Source organism: Asterias amurensis, chromosome 3 (genome assembly GCF_032118995.1).
Source record: "Asterias amurensis chromosome 3, ASM3211899v1".
Taxonomy (NCBI): domain Eukaryota; kingdom Metazoa; phylum Echinodermata; class Asteroidea; order Forcipulatida; family Asteriidae; genus Asterias; species Asterias amurensis.
In genome coordinates, this window is record NC_092650.1 from 1,702,079 (window position 1) to 1,725,958 (window position 23,880).

Genomic DNA, 23,880 nt, shown 5'->3' on the forward strand with positions numbered 1-23,880 from the left:
TGGTCATTGGGTTTTTCTCCTTGAGCAAACATAAATCATAGTTCCCTTGTCCTTCGGATGGGATGTTAAATCCGTGCAGTAGGTCCTATGTTTTGTATAACGATTAAATTAGAATTGAGATTGATTGATTGATGTTGAATTTGAATCTGTCTTTTATACAGGTGGCTACGAAGGGAGTTCAATGCCATGGGGAAATCAAAAAATGACATGTAAGTATTTCAGTCTAATGTTTTCCACCTTTTGTTTCTTTGTAGAAAGAAAGGCCTGGTACTTCACGGAGGCAACGAGGGCGATTGATTCCATGCTTACTAGTCATTGCCCTGGTGCTCTTTAAATGCTTAAGTAGAAATTTACAATTTCCTCATAGGGTGCCCCTTTATCAAGGAGAAAATGCCTTGGTGCCCTTGCCCTTTCAATAACCGAGCACACAGGCCTGGACAGAGACAAAAGCATTTCAAAATCGCAAATAAATATGATAAAGCCAAAACCATTGATATGATGCCCTGTAATGTATATATCCACATACTAATTTTTAGAGAGTGCACTCTACACTTTCAGATCCACATACTAATTTTTAGAGAGTGCACTCTACACTTTCAGTTCAAGGCTGTTTTTTTCTTGGCGGGTCACTGAAGGGGAATCCCCGTACTTAAGATTCTCAGAAAGGAACAGAGACTTGGGTATTGTCATGAATGAATCGAATTAAGTCAAGGAAGAAATATTCATTTCCTTGTAACATACATTTGTACATGTTGTAATGCCAACCCTTTTATTTGAAGAATGGTTTGGGAAATTTATAAATTTTTGCATGGCCCAAAGCTAAAAAATCACTTATTTCGGGCCTGTGGTCCAGTGTAAAATTTGAGCCCTTGGTTGGGGCATCTCTGATGGTCATTTTTAATGCGGTAGTGAAATTAAAAACAAGAAGTCCCCTCGGTCCACTTAAGCAAAAGTTTAAGTCCTGGCCGATTTCCTAACTTCCGACTAGGTAATGTTAAAGGCAGTGGACACTATTGGTAATTACTCAAAATAATTATTATCATAAAACCTTACTTGGTAAGTAATGGGGAGAGGTTGATAGTATAACGCATTGTGAGATGCGGCTCCCTCTGAAGTTACGTAGTTTCCGAGAAAGAAGTAATTTTCCACGAATTTGATTTCAGTGTCTTTAATAAGCAGGACAGTTCTTTTCAGAACTGAGAAGTCTCTCGAATTCTGAAAAATCTACTCAGCAGTAGTAGAATGTTAAGCAAAACAAGTTCTCGAAAGAACATAATCTACCCAGCAAGTAGATACACACATGGTGTTACCGCAAACCAAATGTATGTTCTAAACAGTCCTCTGCTTTTTGTTCTGTCTTAGGGTGTCTCTTAGAGACTTGAAATCATTCATGCCGTGCGTCAATCTCAAAGTAAACACCAAGGACCTCAAGGAATACTTCAATGTAAGTAATAAACAAATGTGACCCTCCATTCTTTCCAAAACTAGGCTAAACCTTGGTTTAGTTACGCATCAAAACGATGAGAAGAAGACCTTTCAAGTAACACATGAACCCAATTTCATAAAGCCGCTTAAGCAGAAAGTAGTGCTTAACTATTTGTTGCTAAGCAAATGTAAGCAGGATACCAGTCACAGTTTGTATGCTGTTTCCAAAGTTGTATCGTAAACTTGGCTGTGATCCCTGGAAGTTAACTATCCCGAACAAAGTTTTGACAAAATAGATAGCAGGCCTGATACTTCAAAGAGGTAATGAAGGCGATTGCCTCCATGCCCCCTGGTCATTTGCTTTGGTGCCCTTGAAATGCTCCAGTAGTAATTTACATCTAATAGAAATTTACAATTTCCCTATAGGGTGCCCCTTACCAAGGAGAAAAATGCCTTGGTGCCCTCGCCCTTTCAAAAACAAAGCATACAGGCCCGAGATGGACATCCATCATAGCGTTAGATAAGCTCAGTTGGTAGAGCGCCTGCCTGTTTAACCAGAGGTCATTGGTTCAAATCCTGCTATTTGTTTTTGTTAAACCCCAAATTATATACATTTTTTTTTTTTTTTTTAAGTACATTACATTTTATTGAAGTAACTTAAATAATTATTACTTTTTCTTGATCAGGAGGTGGACAGATGGAACAAACAAGAAATTGGATTTGAAGGATTCTCTCAGCTCTATCATAACCTTATATTCCAGAGGGAGGTAAGACACAAATAAAAAGTTTGAATTAATTCTATTTCATTTAGAATTCACAGAATGTAACTATTCATATTCAGCACCATTCAAATGATTTTGTATTGAAAGTTGTATGCCAGCCGCCAATATGCAATAGACCTTTATCACGGTGTGGCCATCTTGATTTTGCTCCATTCCGACTCATTGTAACCAAACTGAGTCTGGACGAAATAATAGTCTGGTGCCATGCGCGATGAATGTTAGCATTCATTACTGTTATTGGAAGCAGGGAACATGACCAAGATGGTGACAGCGTAACAAAGGTCTATTAATTTTAGCTGCATTAGAATGTGAAGACAACTCAGGGAAGCTGAAGTTAGAAATTTATATTCCTCTTAATAGTCTAGATTGTATAATGGTAGGAATCATGCATCAGGCAAGAAGTTCCAAAGAGATGCAGTTTGTGGAATAAAGCTGTTGGAATGGCTCCTTGTTCTACATCTCAAAAACAGCTAACATTTCTCTTGGAACAGTTTGCCATGACAAACTCTTACATAAGTAGGATTTGAAACTTTGCATGGTTGGAGTATAATAAGATGATGTTTGTAGTAGCACCATGTGTAAACATTTGTTGAGTAGTAATTGGTTCTCAAAAGTATCAATGTTTCGATTAGTGTGCTCTAAACGTCTTCAGGAGGATGCTGGACTGTGTTGCTGGAAACAGCTAAAGTACTGCCTTGGAAATGAACTCTTACACAGGCCACAATTGAAAAGGGGGACTTTGGCTACAGCTACAGCCAGATCAAAGCGTTGTGCCAGTGTTGTAGGACAGGCAGACGCGCTTGATGTAGCCGTAGCTGTAGCCGAAGTCATTGTGTTGTACACAGCCTCGGACAATGACAACCTGTATATGTGTAGTCACTGATAATGAGCTATTGGATTAAATCACAATCTTTTCATTTCTTTGCAGGTTGCAGATCGATTCAAAGATTACATCGATGAACGGTAAGATTTACTGACTGAATAACCCAAGCAACCCAATCTTATCCAAATCTAGCCTTTTTGTCAAGGCCTTCGTGGCTTGCACAGCTTCGTAGAGCCGCGGTTCCAAGCGACTGGAACGGGAGACCACACACGCGAGTTTTCTCGAGAGAACTACATTAATTCCCCCCCCCCCCTCCCTACAAGGAAAGAAGAGAATTGAGACCAACATCAACAGATAAATAAGGATATAATAAAACTGATATCTAATTTTATGTTTGTATAAACAGATATTGTTTTCTTAATTCAATATCCTTGATCATTCGGATACATATTTAACTCTTTTGAAGGATGTGTACAACTTCATCTAATGATTGAATCACTTAATGGGGTGCAAGCAAACGTTTCAATTTATCGTCATTAAGTCTCATGCCATGTGATTTTTGTCCAGATGTTCCGATCCAGCATGTAGGAGCGTAGCTCCCTAGCGCTGGCCAAGCCGGTGTCTTGTTCAGGGTGTCTAAGAAGGAGAGACATCTTCTCCCACAAGAAGCCTTGCCTTGTGTGGGCTCCCACAGGATACGATTAGTGTGTCAAAGATGATAACAAGAAATATTTTATTCTATTCCAGAAATTTGGTGACCGTCAACGGCATGATCCGATTTCTTGCTGAAGAACAAAAGGTATTGATGAATTTGATGACATTTTTAAACAAAGGTGCTAACATTAAGTCATGTACAGGTTAAGTATTGCTGCTCGAATAGGTTACTCGTCTAGTTTACTATTGTTTCTAGCCCTTCAAAGAAAATACGTAACAATTAAACTGATTAAAAGCCAAGGATAGCCCAAAAAGCATACTTAAAAAAGACTTATTTCCATCGTGTCCTTTAAAAAATAATGCATTACAAAATTGCACGATAGAAATGGAAACATACAAAATTGCTTAAAATTAGCATTAAACAATGGAAATCAAAAACGTTCAAAACCGCTAAAAATTAGATTGAGAGTAAAGATGTTTTTATACTGCCCTTTTAATTTCAATTGATAATAATTATAAGAGAAAAGAAAATCATTTTTAATAAGAAAAAACAAAAACAAATTTACATAGTAAGTTTCCCTTGTGGTGTGTATTGGAATATTTGATGCTACTGTGAAGTAAGTTCCGTTCATTGTCATTAGTCATTGTCATTGTCATTGTGACTTTCTGTCGGTGACTTTATAGGACACATTGGCCAACAATCCAATTGCAGTGAGGGAATCTATGAGATCGTTCCTGTCTGGCCTTAGCCGTGGCTCTCCTGATGCAGAACCTTGCTTCACTGTTCCTGAGGTAAGTTGGTTATGGCGTTATCTTTTTTGATTTATCGTTATCTTTTCTGATTTATCAATCAGAAGACATTTAAACAGTGTCGCACTTTCAATCTCAGCCAAATTTAGATTTGAAGTCTTACATTTAGTTTGGCCATGTGAAATTTATAAACGACATGTAATTATTTATGTTTCCCACGTGTAACATTGGGTGGTTGCCACAAAACTCCACATGGACAACCATACTTATTGTTAGGCTCAAATAAATACTTTCAAGAACAATACTTGATCATAATGGAATGTGAACAATATTTTGTGTTTTACAATTCAAAATTTGTATAAAGTAACATAAAACTTTCTCTCATTTTCAACATAGTTTCTTCTCTACCTGTTTTCTCCGGAAAATGAATGTTGGGACGTAAAATTTGATAAAATTACGGACGACTTGAACCAGCCACTTTGCAATTATCTCGTTGCGTCTTCTCACAACACGTAAGTATAGAGTAATAGCCCCATCCTTGGCCGGATTGCGCAGTTGTCTTGACCAGTACTCTACCAGTTTTAGATGTGGGAGGAAAACCACAATGGGGGGAAACGCATGTAACACATAGGGACTTAAACCCCAAGCCACATGCAGGGTTCTGTTCTGAAGTGGAATTCAAACCATGACTGTGCCGTTATTTTGACCAGTACTCCACCGAATGCCTTGTCCAAGCTTTGGTGTCTTCACAGTTAAATGATTGTTATGGCAACATCCACAATTTTCCTCCAACGCATCCAAAATAGTGCAGCGGGCTTAATTGTCTGAGCAAAACTCCAAGAACACATTACACTGGTCCTTCAATCCCTTCACTGCTTCCCATTATTAACAAGCGAATCAAATTTAAAGTCCTCCTTGTTTTTAAAGTCAGAAATTGTCTAGCTCCTACTTATCCTCAGAACCAGTCATGCATTTCTAATAAAGCCCACAGTTCTCGCAATCTACGATCTTCTTCTACCATTTGTGCTTGTCCCCTGAACCCCGCACTTAAACGCGGAATGGCCACTGAGCATTCTCAGTCAGCACACCTACATTATTTATTTACTGTTGTTGTCGTCAGATATCTAACGGGAGATCAGATAGCTAGTGAGTCTTCATGTGAGGCGTATGTACGATGTCTACGCATGGGATGCAGATGCCTTGAACGTAAGTCCAGAAACTGCCAACCAAGAGTGTTTTTGTTGTTGAAAAGATGATCTTCCTGTCAAGGGAACTCGGCAAACTCCCACAAGGGGATATAAGCAGAAAATACTGCTTAGCAAATTTCTATGCCAAGCAAAAACGGAGGGCACCAGTCACAACAATGTAAACTTTATGGACTTCTGGCTGGTAACAAGTTTTTGCTAAGTAATATTTGTCTGTGCTTAGCAAGTTTTGTGCTTAAAGGCATTATTAAATCTGGGCCTTGATCTTCTGGCCAAAAAACTCATTTTAAAACTGTTGTTTGTTTTTTAACAATCTCCGAGACCACGTTTCTTGTTGTTTACCTTGCATTGTTTACCTCTTTCTCTCGTTGCAGTGGATTGTTGGGACGGACCAGAGGGACTTCCTATCATTTATCATGGCCTCACTTTGACATCTAAAATTAAATTCCTAGACGTCTTGCGGACGATAAAAGAGCACGCCTGGGTACAGTCAGAGTAAGTAAATCAAACCTATGGTTTATTCAAACCAAATTGAGGATTTCCTATTTTTTTAAGTACAAACATGCATTTCCATGTTTTTGTTACTGAATCTGAATTGTATAGTCAGCAAAACATCCTAATGGAAACATCACACCAAATTTTGTAGAGACAACAATGAAGAAATTTCAGTTTCAGATAGGAAGAAAACTCATACAGTTTGGTGGGGACTGAAAAACCCCGTCCACATGCAAGGCTCTGGTCCGGGTATCGAACCGAGGTCCACAGAGGTGAAAGGCAGGGACAGAAACCACCGAGCCAACATGACTGCCTGTTTTTCACCACCCATTCTCATGCCTGTTCTATACTTTATTAAAAGTGTTTAACCAAACTTGTTTTTGGAGTTGACAGTTATGGACGCTTTTTTATGTCTCCACCATTTTTTACAGATTGCCAATTATTTTATCCATTGAGAATCACTGCAGTTTGCAGCAGCAACGCAACATGGCCACTTTGTTCCAGGAGGTCTTTGGAGGTAAGTTGTAGTGAAAAAGTTTGAAGTTTGACGGCGGATTCAGTTGTCATTGTCATTCTGTACATAATGTTAGCTCTTACAGTGACCAACAACTTCTCAAGTATATTTTTCATTCGTTACAAGTTTCTGCTCACTATAAAATTGTCTTCTAATGACTCGGTATAAGCCTGCTAGGAGCCTTAGATCTTAAGATGTGTCCTTGCTTGTTGTCTATCTCACTCACAATCTCACTTCAGTATTTGAATATGAGAAAGACTTCAGGCCTTTAAGTCTTTCTCAGGCATCTGTGAGAGCACACAAATTCAAATTTGTGCAAAAGTGTTTGTTTTTTTTCTTTCATTATTTTCTTGCAATTTCAATAACCAACTGAGCCAAAATTTTCACAGATTTGTTAATTGTATGCATATTTTGGGATACACCAAGTGAGAATACTGGTCTTTGACAATTACCAAAGGTGTCCAGTGCCTTAATAAGCACAGAATTCTAGGAAGTATCCAATGGTTTTATTTCTTTTCTTGGCAGACGCTCTGTTGACTCAGCCGGTGGATCGAGAGGCAACTATACTACCCACTGTCAACGATCTCAAACGTAAAATCATCTTGAAACACAAGAAGCTATCTGGTACTAACGAGACCTTCACAGTTCCTGATGAAGAAAGTAAGTGTCTTGGGGTTCAAGGGTTCTGCTTACTGCCAAATTCTGGGCTTACCATCACCATTCTCCGCTTACTGTGCAAGAGCCCTATTTCTGTACTAGCTGTGTAAGTGTAGAATGCATAGTAACATGGAGCACGTACGCACACAAGCTTAAGTTCCCTGTTAACCTGTGAAATAAGTTTGATGTAAGCACGGAATTCCCTGCTTGGGCAAGCACTGATAAACAGAGCCATGAGATCGGGCCCTTCTCCTTCCCACTACCCCCCGCATCCTTTTCTCTCCTTCTTCATTGTCCAACCCTTCCCTTTTGTACGTGCTTTCTGCCCCTTTCTCTTTTTGTTTCTTTCCACTTGTTTATGTGTGTTGTGTTGTCATTTAACCTTCAGGAAAGACTTGACTGGGGTCGAAAGCCTCAGGCCAATTAAGTCGTCTAAAAGCTAACCTAGTATACCTGTAACCTTTTTATCTTTGACTATCCACAGTAACTGGCCTGGATCTGAGGAATTCGTTGAAGAATGGAATACTGAAGTTGGAAGACCCCATTGATGTGAGTGTGTTTTGCATCTTGGCATTTATAATCACAATAATAATTACAGAGCGCTAAATACAGAAGTTTCTAAGCGCTATAACCAGATTGACAAGACAGATGGGTTTGAAGAAATGATTAAAAAGTATCCAATGAAGGAGCTGCTTGAATGTGGGTGGGTAGCTTGTTCCAAAGTGTTGGAGCTATGACTGAGAAATCATGATTGCCATAGCGTGTCATGGTGCGGGGTCACAAAGAAAGCTGGAAATGAGCTTTTCAAGAAGAGCGAAGGCGTCGGGTAGTTGATGAAAGTGAAGAAGAACGAAGGGCTATGAAGTGTTGGAGCATTTGAACCCTTACTAGGATGTGTGACCCATCATCCCAAAGGTTCTTCCAAAATCCATCCACATTCTCTAGCTATTGTGTCCTTCATTCCACAACTCTGATTTGCCAATTAAATGTAGTCTTCAATCCAAGAAAATCCCAATAACATTCAACTCGGCCCTTTTGTCTCTTTGGATAGGGGGCATAGAAGCACAAAATAATTCAATTTTTCCTCAAATTTGTGCAACAACTAATGATTTATTTCTTGCTACAGAATGAATGGGTTCCCCACTACTTTGTGCTGACGGCAGAGAAACTATTTTATTCTGAGCAAACGGAGACCCTCGGCAACCAAGATGACGATGACGACACAAGCAGCCAGCTGGACTTGGTAAGAGATTGTACTGAAAAGTTCATTTTAAAGAGCTTGTATTGTCCAGGTTTCGAAGACTGTTTTCAACCATTTGCTTTATGGAAGTCTCTTTAAACTCTTCTTTTTTCCTTTTAATCCCATGCGATTTATTAGGGTTTATTTTGTGCGCAACCTATATTCATAAATAAAAAATTCCATTTTGATGTTCTTGTTTCTTCTTCTTTCCTTTAGCAAACAACTTCCAACGATGAGCTGCATTTCTCTGAGCCGTGGTTTCATGGTAAACTAAATACAAACAGCACCATCCCACCACGCATGCTGGCCGAGCAACTCTTGCAGCAGTACCAGAAGGGAGAAGGAACGTTCCTGGTCAGGGAGAGCGAAACATTCAAGGGAGACTACTCACTCTCATTCTGGTAGGAAGAGAAATCATTCTTGTCAATTATTTTGTGAAAGCGACAGAAGGGTCGTCAAGAGGACAGTGACCATACCCAAGAAAGTGTTTTGGCACTTGGCCACTGGACTCCGACAGAGGAAAGTTGTAAGAATTAACCCTCAAAATTTCTTCAGTTTGTGCACTGTCGGATATCTGCATTGCTTTGCACCAACCAAACTCTATTGTCACTCTATTGCAAGTAACTGCACCCGATGTAAATGAAAACCCAGTGGCACTAAGCCACTCTTGTGTCAGATATAACGTTTTAACAACATCCAGATGCAAGCATTTGAAACTGACGCTTCTCTCAACTCACCTCAAAATTGATATCAATAGTCAAAGGGTTTGAGGAGAGTGTCTAATGATAAGTTTGTTTCCTGACACTATTCCCATCCTAAACCCCTGTCTCCTGAAGGGCAGGAGGGAAGGTTAACCTTAATTTGAAATTTCAACTTGTTGAGCCAAAATCTGTACAAATTTTAACAAACTTGAAGAAGACGGTCAGAGCACACTGACCGAAATGTCAAGCATTTGAAACTGGCACCTCTTTCGACTCACTTAAAAAATGACATCAATTGTCGAAAAGTTCAAGGAGAATGTTTAACACTAAGTTTATTTCCCGACACTATTCCCAATCCTCCTGCCTCCTGAAGGGCTCGAGGGAAGGTCAACCACTGCCGAATCAGGTACCGATTAGATCAGAGCCGTCCCAAGTATTTCCTGGTGGAGCATACCTGCTTCGACAGTCTCTACAGCCTCATCTCACACTACAGACAGTGTCCCTTACGCAGTAAGGGTATGGAACTACTACTCACTGAGCCTGTCCCACAACCCATGAGCCATGAGGGAAAAGAGTAAGTCAAGGAGACCGTTCTTGTAGCTGACTGACCCCGCGGGGATGGATGTTCCTTTCTTCGCCCCTAACAACTAATCCGGCATGTGGTTTTATTTTTGTATTTCTTTGATAGGTTTGATTCTTCTAACATAGATCCTGCATGTTGTGTCATCCTCTGGACTTGAGTTTTTTTTTGTCTTTTTCTTATTAACCTGGTGTGTGAGATTCTGAAGGCATTTCTGTCGTTAAGTTTACAAACTCGGATGTTTTGTTTTATTTTTAATTTTGTTGTGTTATTTCTCCTTGGTATAATAATTCATGAAAGGATGCACCAAAGCAAGAAAACTGTTTATCGGATTGCGCTAAAATTTGAAATTTCAGCTTGTTGAGCCAAAATCTCCCCTTAAGTAGAAGACGGTCACAGCACACTGACTGAATTGTTGAGCTGTACAAACAGGCTATTTTAGAGCCACCACTACTCACAAAAGAGAATTTGACATGGTGTCATTGCAAACCTTACTTAGGTAGGGTTTAACCCACTCAGTGATTTGACACAGAATGACCCCTTGGTAAAATTTGCTTGTAATAGACTCGTCATAAAATACTAATTTCACAAAAGTTGTACCTAGTTACATGCCAAATAAGGTGTAATTGATGTTACAAAAGATGTTAAAAATTTACTTTTCAGAGAAAGATGTCAAATTATCAAAATATAAAGGAACAAACAACAACAAAGAAACAGTCGAGTTTGTACACTGTGTATTTGCCTTCAGATCCCAGTCAACCATGCACGTTGTTTTTTCTCCCTCTAACAAGCTTTGTACTCTTAACCGTTTATTTATTTATTTATTTTTGTTTTGCTCTTTTCTACTTCACTCATCTCACACATGACCATCTGTCAACTCATACTTACTTGTCAAATCCCGTTTTTGATGTATTCCCTTTCTCTTTAATTAATTGTACTTGGCCTCTTTATCTTGTCTTTCTTTCCCTTCTGCCACTAATGTTCCACCTACCTTCCATCTCTTAACTTGTTCATTCCTATTCCTGTTTCCCTCCCTTTTTCCTTTGCACTTCCGTTTCTATATTTATACTGCTTTTCCTCATTTCTTTCCCTCATTTCCTGACCTTAACCATAACCCTATTCCTGACCCTATTTCTGACCTTACCCTAACCTTACCCTAACCCTAATCCTAACCCTTTCCCCTCCTCTCATTGTCCAATCTCTTGTCATCCTTCATCATTACCACCCCCATCCTTACCTTCCTAACCCTAACCCTACCCCTAACCATAACCCTACCCCTAACCTTATCCCTTACCCTAACCATAACTACTCCTTACCATAAACCTACCCCTAACCCTTACTCTACCCTAACCCTATTTCCAACTCTAACCTTAACCCTAACCCTATTCCTGACCCCGACCCTAACCCTACCCCTAACCATAACCCTACCCCTAACCTTATCCCTTACCCTAACCATAACCCTACTCCTAACCATAAACCTACCCCTAACCCTTACTCTACCCTCAACCCTATTCCCAACTCTAACCTTAACCCTTACCCTAACCCTGACCCAACCTTAACCCTAACCCTAACCCTATTCCTAACCTTAACCCTTTCCTCTCCTCTCCTTGTCCGCTCTCTCACCACCTCAATCCTCACCCTCCCTTCATCCACCAACACCAATTGCAAACTCACTCATAACACAGGGCTAAGGGCCGCGTCAATCACTGTCGTATTAAGTCCAAGCTGTTCAATGGTCAGCTTATGTACTACCTGACAGAAAGTCTGCTATTCAAAAACATCTACGATCTTATTAACAACTATCGAGATAAACCCTTGAGGGGAAAGAACGGGCTGGAAGTTACTCTCACCAACTCGGTGCCCCAAGCCTTGGCTCATAAAAACAAAGAGTAAGTTGCTGTGATAGTTTTTACGAGGGTTGATCCTCGGTAGAACAAAAGTTCTTTTTGAAAAAATGAAAGCCAACATTTAGAATATTCCATGAAATAAAGAACTAAATGCTGCATACTGTTTTTACGTTGAAACTTCTACCATACCATATATTTTAGAAAATATATTTACAAGAAAACAAGTTGGGGATGTAGTGCTTTCTGCTCTACAGTTGAATTTGTGGCTAACACTATTCTTAATAACACTCTGTGCAAATTAGTCTGTGTGTTTTAGTTTTTGTTTTTGGCTTATCTGTTTGTTGTTTAGCTCTTTGTAAAAAACGCAAATGTTTCTAATTCTAAATACCCCCTGCACATTTTATTTGTTACTAGAACTGAAGAGCTTTGTCACCCAAATCCCAATTGGGATCTACTTCTTTGATTGGAACCCTATTCTCCCATTGAGTATATCAGTGGTCCTAAATTGGGTGACTATCCCAACTCGGCCCTTCCATGGTAAACCAGCCTAACTCAACCATTTTGGTTTGTTATATAAGATTATTTCTGGGTAAATCAAGGGTGTTTTTTCCACCTAAAAGTTTCAAAGGCATACTAGGGCCAAGTTTGAGTAGCGGCCATTTGTCAACCACTTGTCAATTTTCCATGGTTACCTATGTACCCATCCAATACATCATGGGTACCAGGCAAAATCAACCAATGGTCAACTTTAGTCCGTAGCTCAAAGAAGTGAATTTAATAATGTCCTATTTCAGCCTTTTTTTTTAAATGCTCATCCCATTTTATGGCAAAACAGATTATCTCTGTACTTGCTTTTATCAAAATGTATTTTTTTTTTTAGTTCAGCTGTTTTGACATCAATTTATATATTTTGGTTTTACCCATGTACATCGATGTGTGTTAGCACTGTACTAACACACAGTACTTTCCCGGGTTCTGTGAAAAAAAATCACAGGCATATTACTTGGGTGGGATTCGAACCCCTGACCTTTTGATATGAGAAAATTCATCCCTATTGACAATGATTGATGGCGTTGATAACTTACAGATGGTTCCATCAGAAGCTTAAGCGTGTTCAAGCTGAGGAGATGTTGAAGCGAGTTCATCAAGATGGATCCTTCTTAGTCCGTAAGAGGGAACAAGAAGACGACTCTTATGCTATATCATTCAGGTAGAGTCCCTTCTCTTTGGATCTCATAATCAAACAAGTTTCTTTTTGTAGGTTTGTAGGATCAATGCTAGAAGCAACACAACTTTGCGTAATGCTCACACATTATTTTTGTTTGCATCCCTGGGGAGGTAGTGCTTTCTGCTCTACTGGCCAGGCTTCGGACTGATGATACCCAAGCCTACATCCGTATGGACTGTTAAAGGGGTAACCCTGTTTAGCCCTAGGAGTAGGTGGCAACAACCTCTGGAAAAAAATAATTGTAGCCCACAATTTGAAGTGGCCTTCATGGCAGCTTGCAAAAACAAATATAAAAAAATCCCTGTATATTTTGTTCTTTCCTTTTTTTTGCATTTGATTCTACAATAGCAACCCAAAAGTGGAAATCTTGAATTTACTCAGAAAGTCGTTTAATGCTCTGAAACTAAAAAGCAGATCCACAATTTGAGAAGTCTAACTCCACTTTTCTTTTTCACTGTAGAGCCGAGGGCAAAATTAAACATTGTCGTATAAATCAAGAAGGACGTCTATTTGCCATAGAAAGTCATTCACTCAGAAAGTCGTTTAATTTACTGAAAACAAAAAGCAGATCCACAATATGAGAAGTCTAACTCAACTTTTGTTCTTTTTCACTGTAGAGCCGAGGGCAAAATTAAACATTGTCGTATAAATCAAGAAGGGCGTCTATTTGCCATCGGCAATGCCCACTTTGAGGACATCTGTGAGTTGGTCTCATACTATGAGAAGTTTGCCCTGTACCGCAAGATGAAACTCAAGTACCCAGTCAACCAGGACATCGTTGATCGGGTCGGAGGGGTAGGTTTATTCACGAGTAGACAGATTTAGTTTATTATCTTAAAAATTCATAACTCCTGAATGCCTTGATGTATTTAAACAATCCATTCATCATCGGCCTGGACGTTCAACACTTAACAAGCTATACACATAATGTGACCCCATTTGACTTCCGGACATTGAATATTTAAAAAATTCAAATCTCAAGTTTTGAAATCACATGATTTTTAAGCTTATCAATATTTCTTAACCCAAATGTGCAAATTTGAGTTTTCTTTCAAAGACATGCTTACTCTTACGTATCTTACACAAACAGGTCTGCACTGAACACTACATGTCTAGTTTTTATTGTTCTTATAACATTAGAGTGTCATAGCCGAGTGGTTAAGAGCATCGAATTCAAGTTCTGGTGCTGATTCATCGGAGTGTGGGTTCGAATCCCGGTCGTGACACTGGTGTCCTTGAGCAAGATACTATAATTGCTTCTCTTCACCCAGGGGTATAAATTGGTACCTGCGAGGGTAGAGGTTGATATTGTGTATGAAAAAGCCACAAGCGCCTTACAGGCAGCTCAGGGCTGTATACTCCCAAGGGAGCTGAGAAACATTACAGGGATGTTATTGGCCCCATGACCAGGGCACTAATGTAAAGAGCATTGATACGGTTATTGTGAAATGTGCTATATAAGAATTGGTTATTATTATTATTACAGCATGCTGATGAAGGGTCTTTGTACGGGAACCCTGAGCTCTACATGGATCCCAACCAGTTCATTCCCAAGGTTAGTGCAAACAATTTGCAGTTTCTCCCTGTATTTTCTACAAAAATAATGATATGTTAAAGCCATTATACACTTTCGGAACAGAAACAAAAATAAAAGTTCACAGATTGACAAATAACTGACAGGGTTCACAGAAGGTAATGGTAAAAGACTTCTCTTGAAATATTATTCCATGAAATGCTTGACTTTTTGAGAAATCATTAAAACAGTTATCAATTCTCGACAACGAGAATTATGGATTATAGTAAACACATGTCATGACACGGCGAAACGTGCGAAAACAAAGGTGGGTTTTCCCGTTATTTTCTCCCGACTCCGATGACCGATTGAGCCTAAATTTTCACAGGTTTGTTATTTTATATATAAGTTGTGATACACGAAGTGTGGGCCTTTGGACAGTACTGTTTACCGAAAGTGTCCAATGGCTTTAACTTGGTGGACATTGGGTAATCTTGATTACTGTCTCCTGGTGTTGCTATACCTCATACATATTTATATGGAGTGCTGAATTCTTACTGGTCCATTCACCATTACGTGCTAGATGCTATTGTTGCTGTTAACCAAGCGCATACCAGTATCCACATGCTTAGTTGACTTTCCCATGTGCAAAAGTCTGCTGTGCATGCGCTTTACAAAGCAGTTGTAGAACTGTAGCATGGGTGTAGTACACATGCGCTAACATCGCATTGTTAAAAGATGGCAGTACACGTAAATGCCTAGGGCCATTGTGTAAAGTGTGCTTTATAAGAGCTATATCAATATAAACCACAAGGGAAACTGACTGGGTAAATTTTAAGGTGATCCCCAGGCTGCCGCTTCCCAGGTTGTATCGTAATTTGGGTGTGATCCCTGGCTACACTGCAGTTAACGGTTGTATGGCTTCTGACTGGCACCCCGAACAAAGATATTGACAAAATAAGGGCGGCTTGTTAATCCGGAGGTCGTTGGTTCGAATCCCACTCTAGTCAATTCTTTGTTCAGCTCCAAAAATCATTTATAAGAACTAGTTACCATTACTATAATTGTTATTTGAAGGTGACTGTGAAAGCTTTGTATGACTACAAGGCACAACGTGATGATGAACTGTCCTTCTGCAAGCATGCCATCATTACCAATGTTGACAGACAAGATCATGGATGGTAAGTAACACCAATTTTAGATACGTGCGTAGAGTTGCGCCGGACCAAATAGATAAGGAGCCACTCTAAGACCCAAATAAATGTTGGTTTCAGACAGGCAAACTTAACATAACATAACATAACATTTACTTTAGTTTCATCTCATCACAAGAACGACATATGAAACCAAGGTGTTCTAGAGTCGTTCCGAACGCCTGCAACATCTTTCAACTTCTAGCGTGCCAGTCGCTCCTAACTGTTTCAGAATTTGTTTGGGTGTGACTCTGGAGTGCCCATCTGCAACAGGTGTCAAATACTATTGAGTTTGCACTAAGTACAATTATCACAGTTATTCCCTTTTTAATTTCTGTGAAAATAGAATCAGCTGTTCCAAACAGGGCCCAATTTCATAGAGCTGCTTAGCACAAAAATTTTCTTAGCATGAAATTTCTTCCTTGATAAAAACAGGATTACCAACCAAATTTCCATTTGTTGGATATTGCTTGGTACTGGTATTCAGCTGTTGTTTGCTTATCCTGAAAATCACGTGGAAATTTGGTTGGTAATCCTTGTTTTTTTAAAGCAAAAATTTCATGCCAAGCAAATTTTTGTGCTTAGCAGCTCTATGAAATTGGGCCCTGCTCTCCAACCAAAAGGACATATGGTATAAAAGCAACAAAATTGTTAATGGCCTGATTTCGACCCTAGCAGAGTCTTTCTCAAAGACTTTTTAACTTTTTAGTAACCAAATCACACCGAATCTGTTATATAAAAGACTCCATTTTGTTCAAAAGACTGCTGCAACATTCCTGCACATATCAGAAATGCAAGCTCATATACCTCGTTCAAGCTCCTTAAAGCTCATCCAGTCCAGCAGGCTTATCTTACCATTCAACTGTGCCTCAGCGCCTTAGAGCAAACTTTTGATTTTGGCGCTCTATAAATGACTTATGGTTGATTTATTGTTTGAAAAAGCCTTCAGAGCGCCAGGTCAACCAGGGCTGTATACCCCCCAGTGAGGTGAGAAATATTAGCGGAAAGTTATTGATGCGTTTTTGTAAAATGCGCTTTACAAGAACTAGTTAGCGGTCGGAACAGGTTTTTGTCTAGATTTTTTTTTTTTTTTTTTTTTAAACCGCACAGCATTTGTACATGATTTTGTTTAGTCCTACTAACAAAATTACCACATAATGAAAGAGTTAGATTCTGTGTCAAATTGAAGCTTAGTAGATAAAGGAAGGTACCAGCTTGTGAGACCTGTTCCTTAGTTTTGTGTTTAGTTTGCTTTAAGTACTAACTTGTGAGATTCCTTGATATATATGAGGGTTAGTTCGCTTTACGTACTAACTTATGAGACTTGTTCCTTGATATATGAGGGGTAGTATGTTTAGGTACTAACTTAAGACCAGCTCCTCGAAATGGGGTTTAATTCTCTTTAGGAGGGGTAGTTTGTTTAAGTACTAACTTAAGACCAGCTCCTTGATATTGGGTTTAGTTCTCTTTAGGAACTGGTTTGTGAGACCTGTTCCTTGACACTAGGGGTAGTATGCTTTATGTACTAACTTTAGATCTGTTCCTTAATATAAGGGGGTGCTTTATGTAGTGAGACATGTGTAGTTTTAGAGTTGGTACCAAACTGTAGGGTATTTTTAGGTTTTGATAGGCACATTTTAGGTCAAAATGAGGACATTTTAAAGGTGAAGGGACTTCTACATGTATCAACGTCAAACCCACTTGAACGGTTTGGAGCGCTTAATCAAAGCCAAATGACACGGAACAGCTTTGTGTTTAATCAAGAGTTAAATCAAATTGTAGCTTTGTGTTTGCTCACTTTCTGCCAATTCTGGTCTTGTTAAAACGATTCTAGTCCAGTAATTATTACGAGCTTCAAGCCCTGCTGTTGAGTGTAATTCTCTCCCAACTTCAAGCCCTGGTATGACACAAGGATATTTAAGAAAGTACAAAACATTTTCCTTTATGCCAGTAACTCATTGAGTTGGGCTACGTCCCGTAGCCTTAGATCTCAAGGGTTTTTCTTCGAATCCTTGCTGTTCTCAAAAGCGCTACCTTCATTTTCTTCTGGTTACAAATTATTATTATTATGATACAATGATGTTCAAGGAAGTGTGAAACGCACCTCGAAAACTCCCTTAATTTTTAAGGTGGCAAGGTGACTATGGCGGTAAGAAGAACATGTGGTTTCCATGTAACTACGTCGAGGAGACTCAACCCAATGATGCAGGCAGTCCAGAGTCTACGCTACTAGGTACTCTACAGAAAGGAGCTATCGATATCAGAGGCTGCAGTGTGGGTAAGTTAATACAAACAGAAATAATCAAAAGGTAATAATATAGCGCCTTATCCTAGGCCTCAAAGCACTTAACATGAAAAAAGAAAACAGTTCTATGAATCCTCGTTGGCATGGCTCTGCTTTGGGACCTTGGCAAAGTCAAAATTAGACGGTTTGGGACGAGGTTTTTACCCGCCGATATCATGCCTTGTTTGAAATTGAGATGAGAAAGATTACTGGAATGTTATAAGCCCAATGACCAGGACACTAATGTAAATTCAATTTTTGCATTAATACATTATTGTAAAATGTGCTGTATAAGAACCAAATTTCATCCTACTTGAAACAGTAACTGGAGTTGACGGTGAGTTGACGGCACCAAGCGAGTTGACGGCAAATTGACGGCAAGTGGTAGGACTCCGTCTCTTGCTCGTTCTTAAAATTACAACAGCAGTTGTTTACGGTGTCAGTCTGTCAAATGCTAAATTGTAAGGACATTTCTTGTCCGAGGGCAAATTATTCTTTTTGAATTTGAAATGTTGGCATCTCTGAAATTGCATTGATAGGTTATCGTAAAATGTGCTGTATAAGAACCCAAACTCATCCTACTTGAAACAGTAACTGGGAAGAATAGACCAGGTAGTCCTCGGAAGAGATTGGAAAACGACATCATCACTAAAAGCACTTGGAACACCGAAGAGCGCAAGATAGGCAAGAGTGGAGAGGGAAAACTCATTGAGCCAACGTCCTGCAGGATATGGTGCAAGATTGATTAATTGATAAATTTTTATGATTTTTTTTATTATTATTAATATACATTGATATCTGAATGACCTCTTTCTGCTTTTCAGAGACGCTCCCTGGATCACGCACCACCCATCCCAACGTCTTCCGCATCACCCGCTTGAACCATAGACCCTCCATAGAGCTAGCGGCATCGTCAAGTGAAGATCTCAGCGATTGGATTCAGATGATTGAGACTGCTGCTATTAGGGCTGAGGAAAGGGTAAGTCGTTATCGGAAAAGATTACTTAAAGGAAAGGGTGTAGGCTTGTTAATCACCGCTAAAATTAATGGCATTAAAAACTAACACCTGTCTCAGACAGGCGCGACCGAACCAAATAGATTAGGAGCGACTCTAGTTGTTCTGAACGACTGAAACAGTTGATCTTTCGACTTCTAGTGCGACCAGTCGCTCCTAATTGTTTCAGATGTCAAATTTTCTTGTACTTAATTCAGAAATTTGGTTCGGCGCGACTCTGGAGCGCCTGTCTGAAACTAGTGTAACTTGGTCATCAGACTTGTCAGTTCGTGAAAAATGCAAAGTTCATACCATATGTGTTTGGCACCGAGTCAGCACTATATAATTCAATGGATAAAATTTGCTACTTATTGAAAATGCAAAATGGCAAACTGATTAGAAGGTCATGCTTTTTTAGTGTAATTACGAAACCATTACATGTTGGGTCCGGAAACTTTTGAAAATATTAAGTATGTCAAGAATGTGTACAAAAAGTCATTTACCAAAGTTTTGATTTTTGACAAATTGATCAGTTAAAACGATGCTGCATTTACTCAAAAGAAATTTTTCAATGGTGTCACTGCAAACTTTAGCTTGGCAGGAATGGTTTACCAGTTAGGAAAAGTAATGTTAAAACTGGTGTCCTGCATAGGAAGTGGATCTAAACAAATTTGTTTATGTTTTCCTGACTTACAGAAACAAGATCAGAATAAACATGAGCGCAAGATGCGTATTGCAAAGGAATTCTCTGATCTGATCGTCTACTGCAGAGCAGTTCCTTTCCGAGAAGAAAGTAAGTTTCGTTTGACCTTTAATAAGCTAAATGATCCTGCTTTGAAAATAGAATTAGCTGTTGCAAAATGCTCACCAACCAAAAGGACCTATGGTATCAGTGAAAAAAAAGTTCATGGCCTGACCCTTGCAAGTATTTCTCAAAGGCTAAAATAATTGAATTTAGGAAAGATAAATTTGAGACTTTCGGTCTCTGTTTATGTCTTTCTGGTGATAAATAGTCCAGTATCACCTGTCGAGTACCTTGGTCAGACCTCAAGGGCCCAATGTCATGGCTCTCCTTACTGTAAGCAAAGATTTGGCGCTTTCGGAAGCAGGGAATTCCGCACTTACGTCAAGCATACTTTACAGGCTAGCGGTGAATTATTGCTTGTGCAAGCTTGGAATTCAAGTTACAAGGTATTCTTCGCTTACACACCTAGCGCAGAAGTTTGGCGCTTGCACAGAAAGCAGAGAACGGTGATTGTAAGCTTATAATTTGGCGGTAAGCAGAGCCATGGAATGTGGCCCCACTGCTCTCTGAAAATTCTCTCTCATTCTGTTGTTTTCTTTCCTTCTCTTAGACATTCCTGGCAACTATTTTGAGATGTCATCATTCCCAGAGACTAAAGTGGAGCGCTATCTTGCCGCAGGCAAGTCCAAGACCCTATTGGAGTATAACAGACACCAGGTAAATTGGGCTTAATCAATAATAATAATAATAATAATAACTGCTGCATATTGAAGAGAGCGGGAACCGTACGACTTGGTTTTGATAACTGGGGGAGTCAGAAGGGATTTATTTGAAGATCGCAGATTTCTGGTTGTATTTTTAGCTCGTTTTCACATTTCATAAATGAAAATGAACGACAGAGGTCCTTTGCGATTTAGCTTTTTAGAAAAAAACCTGAAGAGCCATTATATCCGCAGGAAATATCTGTCAGTTGTCAATGGTACTTCTCAGAAAGATGATGCGAAATTGAACAAGTATTCTGTACTCTGTGAATAACATACTGTAACAGTTTAACACAGTTTAACTTGTGAATCATTTTCCCATAACATACGCTGTTTTATTTATTATTTTTATTTTTGTGATATTGTATGTTTGACTAGAGAGCAATAAAATGTTATCTCAGGATAACAAAATATAAAGATAAATAAATAAATTACATTTTCTTTTCTACCAGGTCAGCCGAACCTATCCTAAAGGACAACGCTTTGACTCATCTAACTATGATCCGGTTCCCATCTGGACATGTGGTTCTCAAATGGTCTCTCTCAACTACCAAACCCCAGGTGTGTTATTTATAATGCGTTCTGTATCAGTCAGGCAACGATTCCCAAATGGGATCAAGCAAGCAACTGTGTTGCATACTGCCTGTTACTGTATATACTTCGTTCCAGTCCTGGTCGGGACACTTTCTACGTAAAGTTGGAGAGGTAGGGCTTTCTGCTCCTACCAGCCAGGCGTCTGATTGATGATACCCAAGCCTACATCCGTATGGACTGTAAAAGGGGTGACCTTGTTCAGCCCCAGGAGTATGTGGCTCCTAGTGGATGATACCCATGCCTACATCCTTATGGACTGTAAAGGGGGTAACCCTGTTTCAGCCCTAGGAGTAGGTGGCAATGGCCCCTGGAAACAATTCATTGTAGCCCACACCTTGAAGTGGCCTTTAGGCCTTGTGTGTCTGGCGACTTGCATACAAAATAAAAAAATAAAAATAATCAAAATATTACTTCACTTTGTTGACAAAAAGAGTGACTGATAGTAATGTTTGAAGCTTTGACATGTGTGGGTCAGAGTCGTAAACTTATTCTTGATGTCATTTTTAGATCGCTACATGCAAATCAACGAGGGACTGTTTTCTCTAAATGGCCGCTGTGGTTACGTCTTGAAGCCTCCCTGCATGCAAGAGCCAAACTTTGACCCCTATGAACCCCGTTCCATTACTGGTGTGGACCCAATTCATCTAACTATAACGGTAAGATTTCTTAGTGTGTGTATCTTATCATGTTAATAGAGAGTTTTCATTTTCGCTGACAGATTGTTCTGCATGTTTTTTATATTTGAACAAAATTGTATGAAACAGTAGTTTGGTTTTGTTTTAGAAATGCAGATACCATATTAACATGGAAATAATACAACTATCTATATTTATATAGGAATAAAACAAGCGAACGTTTCCAAAAATCAAAGTTGTACTCTTCCTTTAAAGGCTTGACTGGATAATGATTATTTGCTTTTCATAGTCAACATTACAATGCTGTTACAATGATTTGGAGTTTGCTTTCCTCTACCAATAGATTTTGGCTGCCAGACATTTGGAGAAGACGGGTCGCTCCATCGCCAGCCCGTTTGTTGAAGTTGAAATCATCGGGATTGAGCGTGACAGCTCGCAAAAATACAAAACGCAGACAATTGGTAAACAGAATATTTTGTTGAATGATAATACTTGGAACAGGTGTAATGTGGTGAGAACGAGGCAGGAGAACGTACCATCCGAAGGATGAAACAATAATGGTTCAGTGCACTGCAGTGTCTTGTTTAAGGACACAACTGTCAAGACTTAAACCCACACTCTGCTGATCAGAAACATCAGAGCTGGAGTCCAGTATGCTTGACTGCTTAGCCACGACACCCCAAAGAGACTTGTTAAAGTTAAAGTGCGCAGCCACAATCATGAGTATACTTTTTGTTACAAAGACACCAAAGGAACAACTCTTTGCAGATCTTGCATTTGACAAACTCAAGCATTTTTTTTCACCATTGACACTGCGACTGTTGATTGGTATATAAATAACATAAGCCTTTTTGAGGTATGGCTGACGTGATAGGAGTGTACTGTTTAGTTTGGGTGTATACACAAATTTACCCAAACCTTATAGTGTTGTAGCATTGTGTCCGCTACATCTCATTGAGATAACTGCTACATCAGTGGTTTTCAAACTGTCATTTACATTTTAGCTGGTAGTTACTAACTTTGCTACTTCTTTGTTTTATCCTTACCAGCTGATAATGGTTTCAACCCCTTCTTCAATGAGCGCTGTGAATTCGACATCGTGAATAGAGACCTGGCCTTCATCCGCTTTGTGGTACAGGATGAAGATATGTTTGGTGACCCTAACTTCCTGGGTCAACGAACTATGCCGCTGAAGGCAATCCGAACAGGTGAGTGTCTAGGCAGTTTGAAATCCTTCAAAATCCACTGGTTGGTTTTAATTGATTTTGAAGAATGCAATCTTGAGATTAGGCTCAATCATATATATTTGGTTTGCGGTAACACCATGTGTGTGTCTACTTGCCAGGTAGAGTTTGTTCTTTAGAGAACGTCTTCTGTTATATTCTACTACTGCTTCTATGGTCTTTAAAATATTTTAGAAATGATTTGGACAAAATTGGCGTCCATAAACTAATTCTGGATGGTGTCGATTTCTTTTCTTTCAGGGTATCGCTCCGTGCCGTTACTTAACGGCCACTCGGAGGTTTTAGAGCTAGCCTCGCTGCTAGTCCACGTTGAAACCAGGGTTATAGGGGTGAGTAATTTGGATTTGTTTTTTTGTTTGAGGGACATCGGGCAAGTTGGACTATGAAAACACTTGCGTTTGTTATGAAGTGCATATTGTTAGAAATATGTTTTAAAAGTAGAATATTAGCTTTTTTGAGGTTTTACAACCAAATGGTCAGCCACTTTGAAAGTGACTTTCTGTCACTATTGGTTTTCCCTGCCAGGGTTCTTTGTTTTAGTGTATGTACCACCCCCACTGGAGGTTGGCTCAAGCATTTATCTGCCCGCCAAGCCGGGTGCCTCAGTACTTTTATATGTGATTTTACATTTTTATATTCTTCTTAAAACTATTGTATTGTTTGCTTGTAAAGACGCTTAGATTTACAAGTACTCTAACTAAACGTCTTTTGTCTTTCCTTGTACCAGGAGTGTGGTGACAATGAGCTCTATGCATCCATCCAATGTTTGAGGGATCGAACGCAAGAGTTGACCCGCCAGATTGGGGAGATTAACTACCCCACTGCAGAGCCCCGAGCAGCCCAGACTGTCCAGGTTAAAAATGCAGAGCTAGAACAGGTCCAAAAGAAGCTCTTCAAACTTACTGAACAAAGAAGGTAAAAGAATTCATTGTTGTTTTGGGGGAATTTCTCTAATTTTAAAGGTTTTTTTAAAAAAGAAATCGCCCAACATCACAAGACCATGGATGGCCACTTAC

General features: G+C 39.4%; 1 protein-coding gene across 2 annotated transcripts in view; it reads left to right on the plus strand.

Annotated features, from left to right (window-relative positions):
* The window catches only part of LOC139934407 (1-phosphatidylinositol 4,5-bisphosphate phosphodiesterase gamma-1-like), a 50,127-nt gene that overhangs the window by 21,285 nt on the left and 4,962 nt on the right, over nucleotides 1-23,880 (plus strand). Inside the window, exons 5-33 of one of the 2 annotated variants that reach the window (XM_071928631.1) lie at nucleotides 162-209; nucleotides 1,363-1,444; nucleotides 2,112-2,192; nucleotides 3,136-3,170; nucleotides 3,778-3,829; nucleotides 4,369-4,476; nucleotides 4,831-4,946; nucleotides 5,555-5,640; nucleotides 6,014-6,134; nucleotides 6,566-6,651; nucleotides 7,174-7,308; nucleotides 7,790-7,854; nucleotides 8,432-8,548; nucleotides 8,762-8,946; nucleotides 9,620-9,820; nucleotides 12,761-12,883; nucleotides 13,519-13,696; nucleotides 14,388-14,456; nucleotides 15,492-15,595; nucleotides 17,737-17,885; nucleotides 18,716-18,870; nucleotides 19,582-19,678; nucleotides 20,241-20,347; nucleotides 20,844-20,952; nucleotides 21,493-21,641; nucleotides 21,964-22,081; nucleotides 22,670-22,828; nucleotides 23,105-23,193; nucleotides 23,592-23,779. In XM_071928631.1, the coding sequence (XP_071784732.1) occupies nucleotides 162-209; nucleotides 1,363-1,444; nucleotides 2,112-2,192; nucleotides 3,136-3,170; nucleotides 3,778-3,829; nucleotides 4,369-4,476; nucleotides 4,831-4,946; nucleotides 5,555-5,640; nucleotides 6,014-6,134; nucleotides 6,566-6,651; nucleotides 7,174-7,308; nucleotides 7,790-7,854; nucleotides 8,432-8,548; nucleotides 8,762-8,946; nucleotides 9,620-9,820; nucleotides 12,761-12,883; nucleotides 13,519-13,696; nucleotides 14,388-14,456; nucleotides 15,492-15,595; nucleotides 17,737-17,885; nucleotides 18,716-18,870; nucleotides 19,582-19,678; nucleotides 20,241-20,347; nucleotides 20,844-20,952; nucleotides 21,493-21,641; nucleotides 21,964-22,081; nucleotides 22,670-22,828; nucleotides 23,105-23,193; nucleotides 23,592-23,779 (3,312 nt within the window). Of the gene's footprint in view, nucleotides 1-161; nucleotides 210-1,362; nucleotides 1,445-2,111; nucleotides 2,193-3,135; nucleotides 3,171-3,777; nucleotides 3,830-4,368; nucleotides 4,477-4,830; nucleotides 4,947-5,554; nucleotides 5,641-6,013; nucleotides 6,135-6,565; nucleotides 6,652-7,173; nucleotides 7,309-7,789; nucleotides 7,855-8,431; nucleotides 8,549-8,761; nucleotides 8,947-9,619; nucleotides 9,821-11,511; nucleotides 11,716-12,760; nucleotides 12,884-13,518; nucleotides 13,697-14,387; nucleotides 14,457-15,491; nucleotides 15,596-17,736; nucleotides 17,886-18,715; nucleotides 18,871-19,581; nucleotides 19,679-20,240; nucleotides 20,348-20,843; nucleotides 20,953-21,492; nucleotides 21,642-21,963; nucleotides 22,082-22,669; nucleotides 22,829-23,104; nucleotides 23,194-23,591; nucleotides 23,780-23,880 lie in introns of both variants that reach the window. The other variant, XM_071928630.1, reaches the window with a different exon arrangement.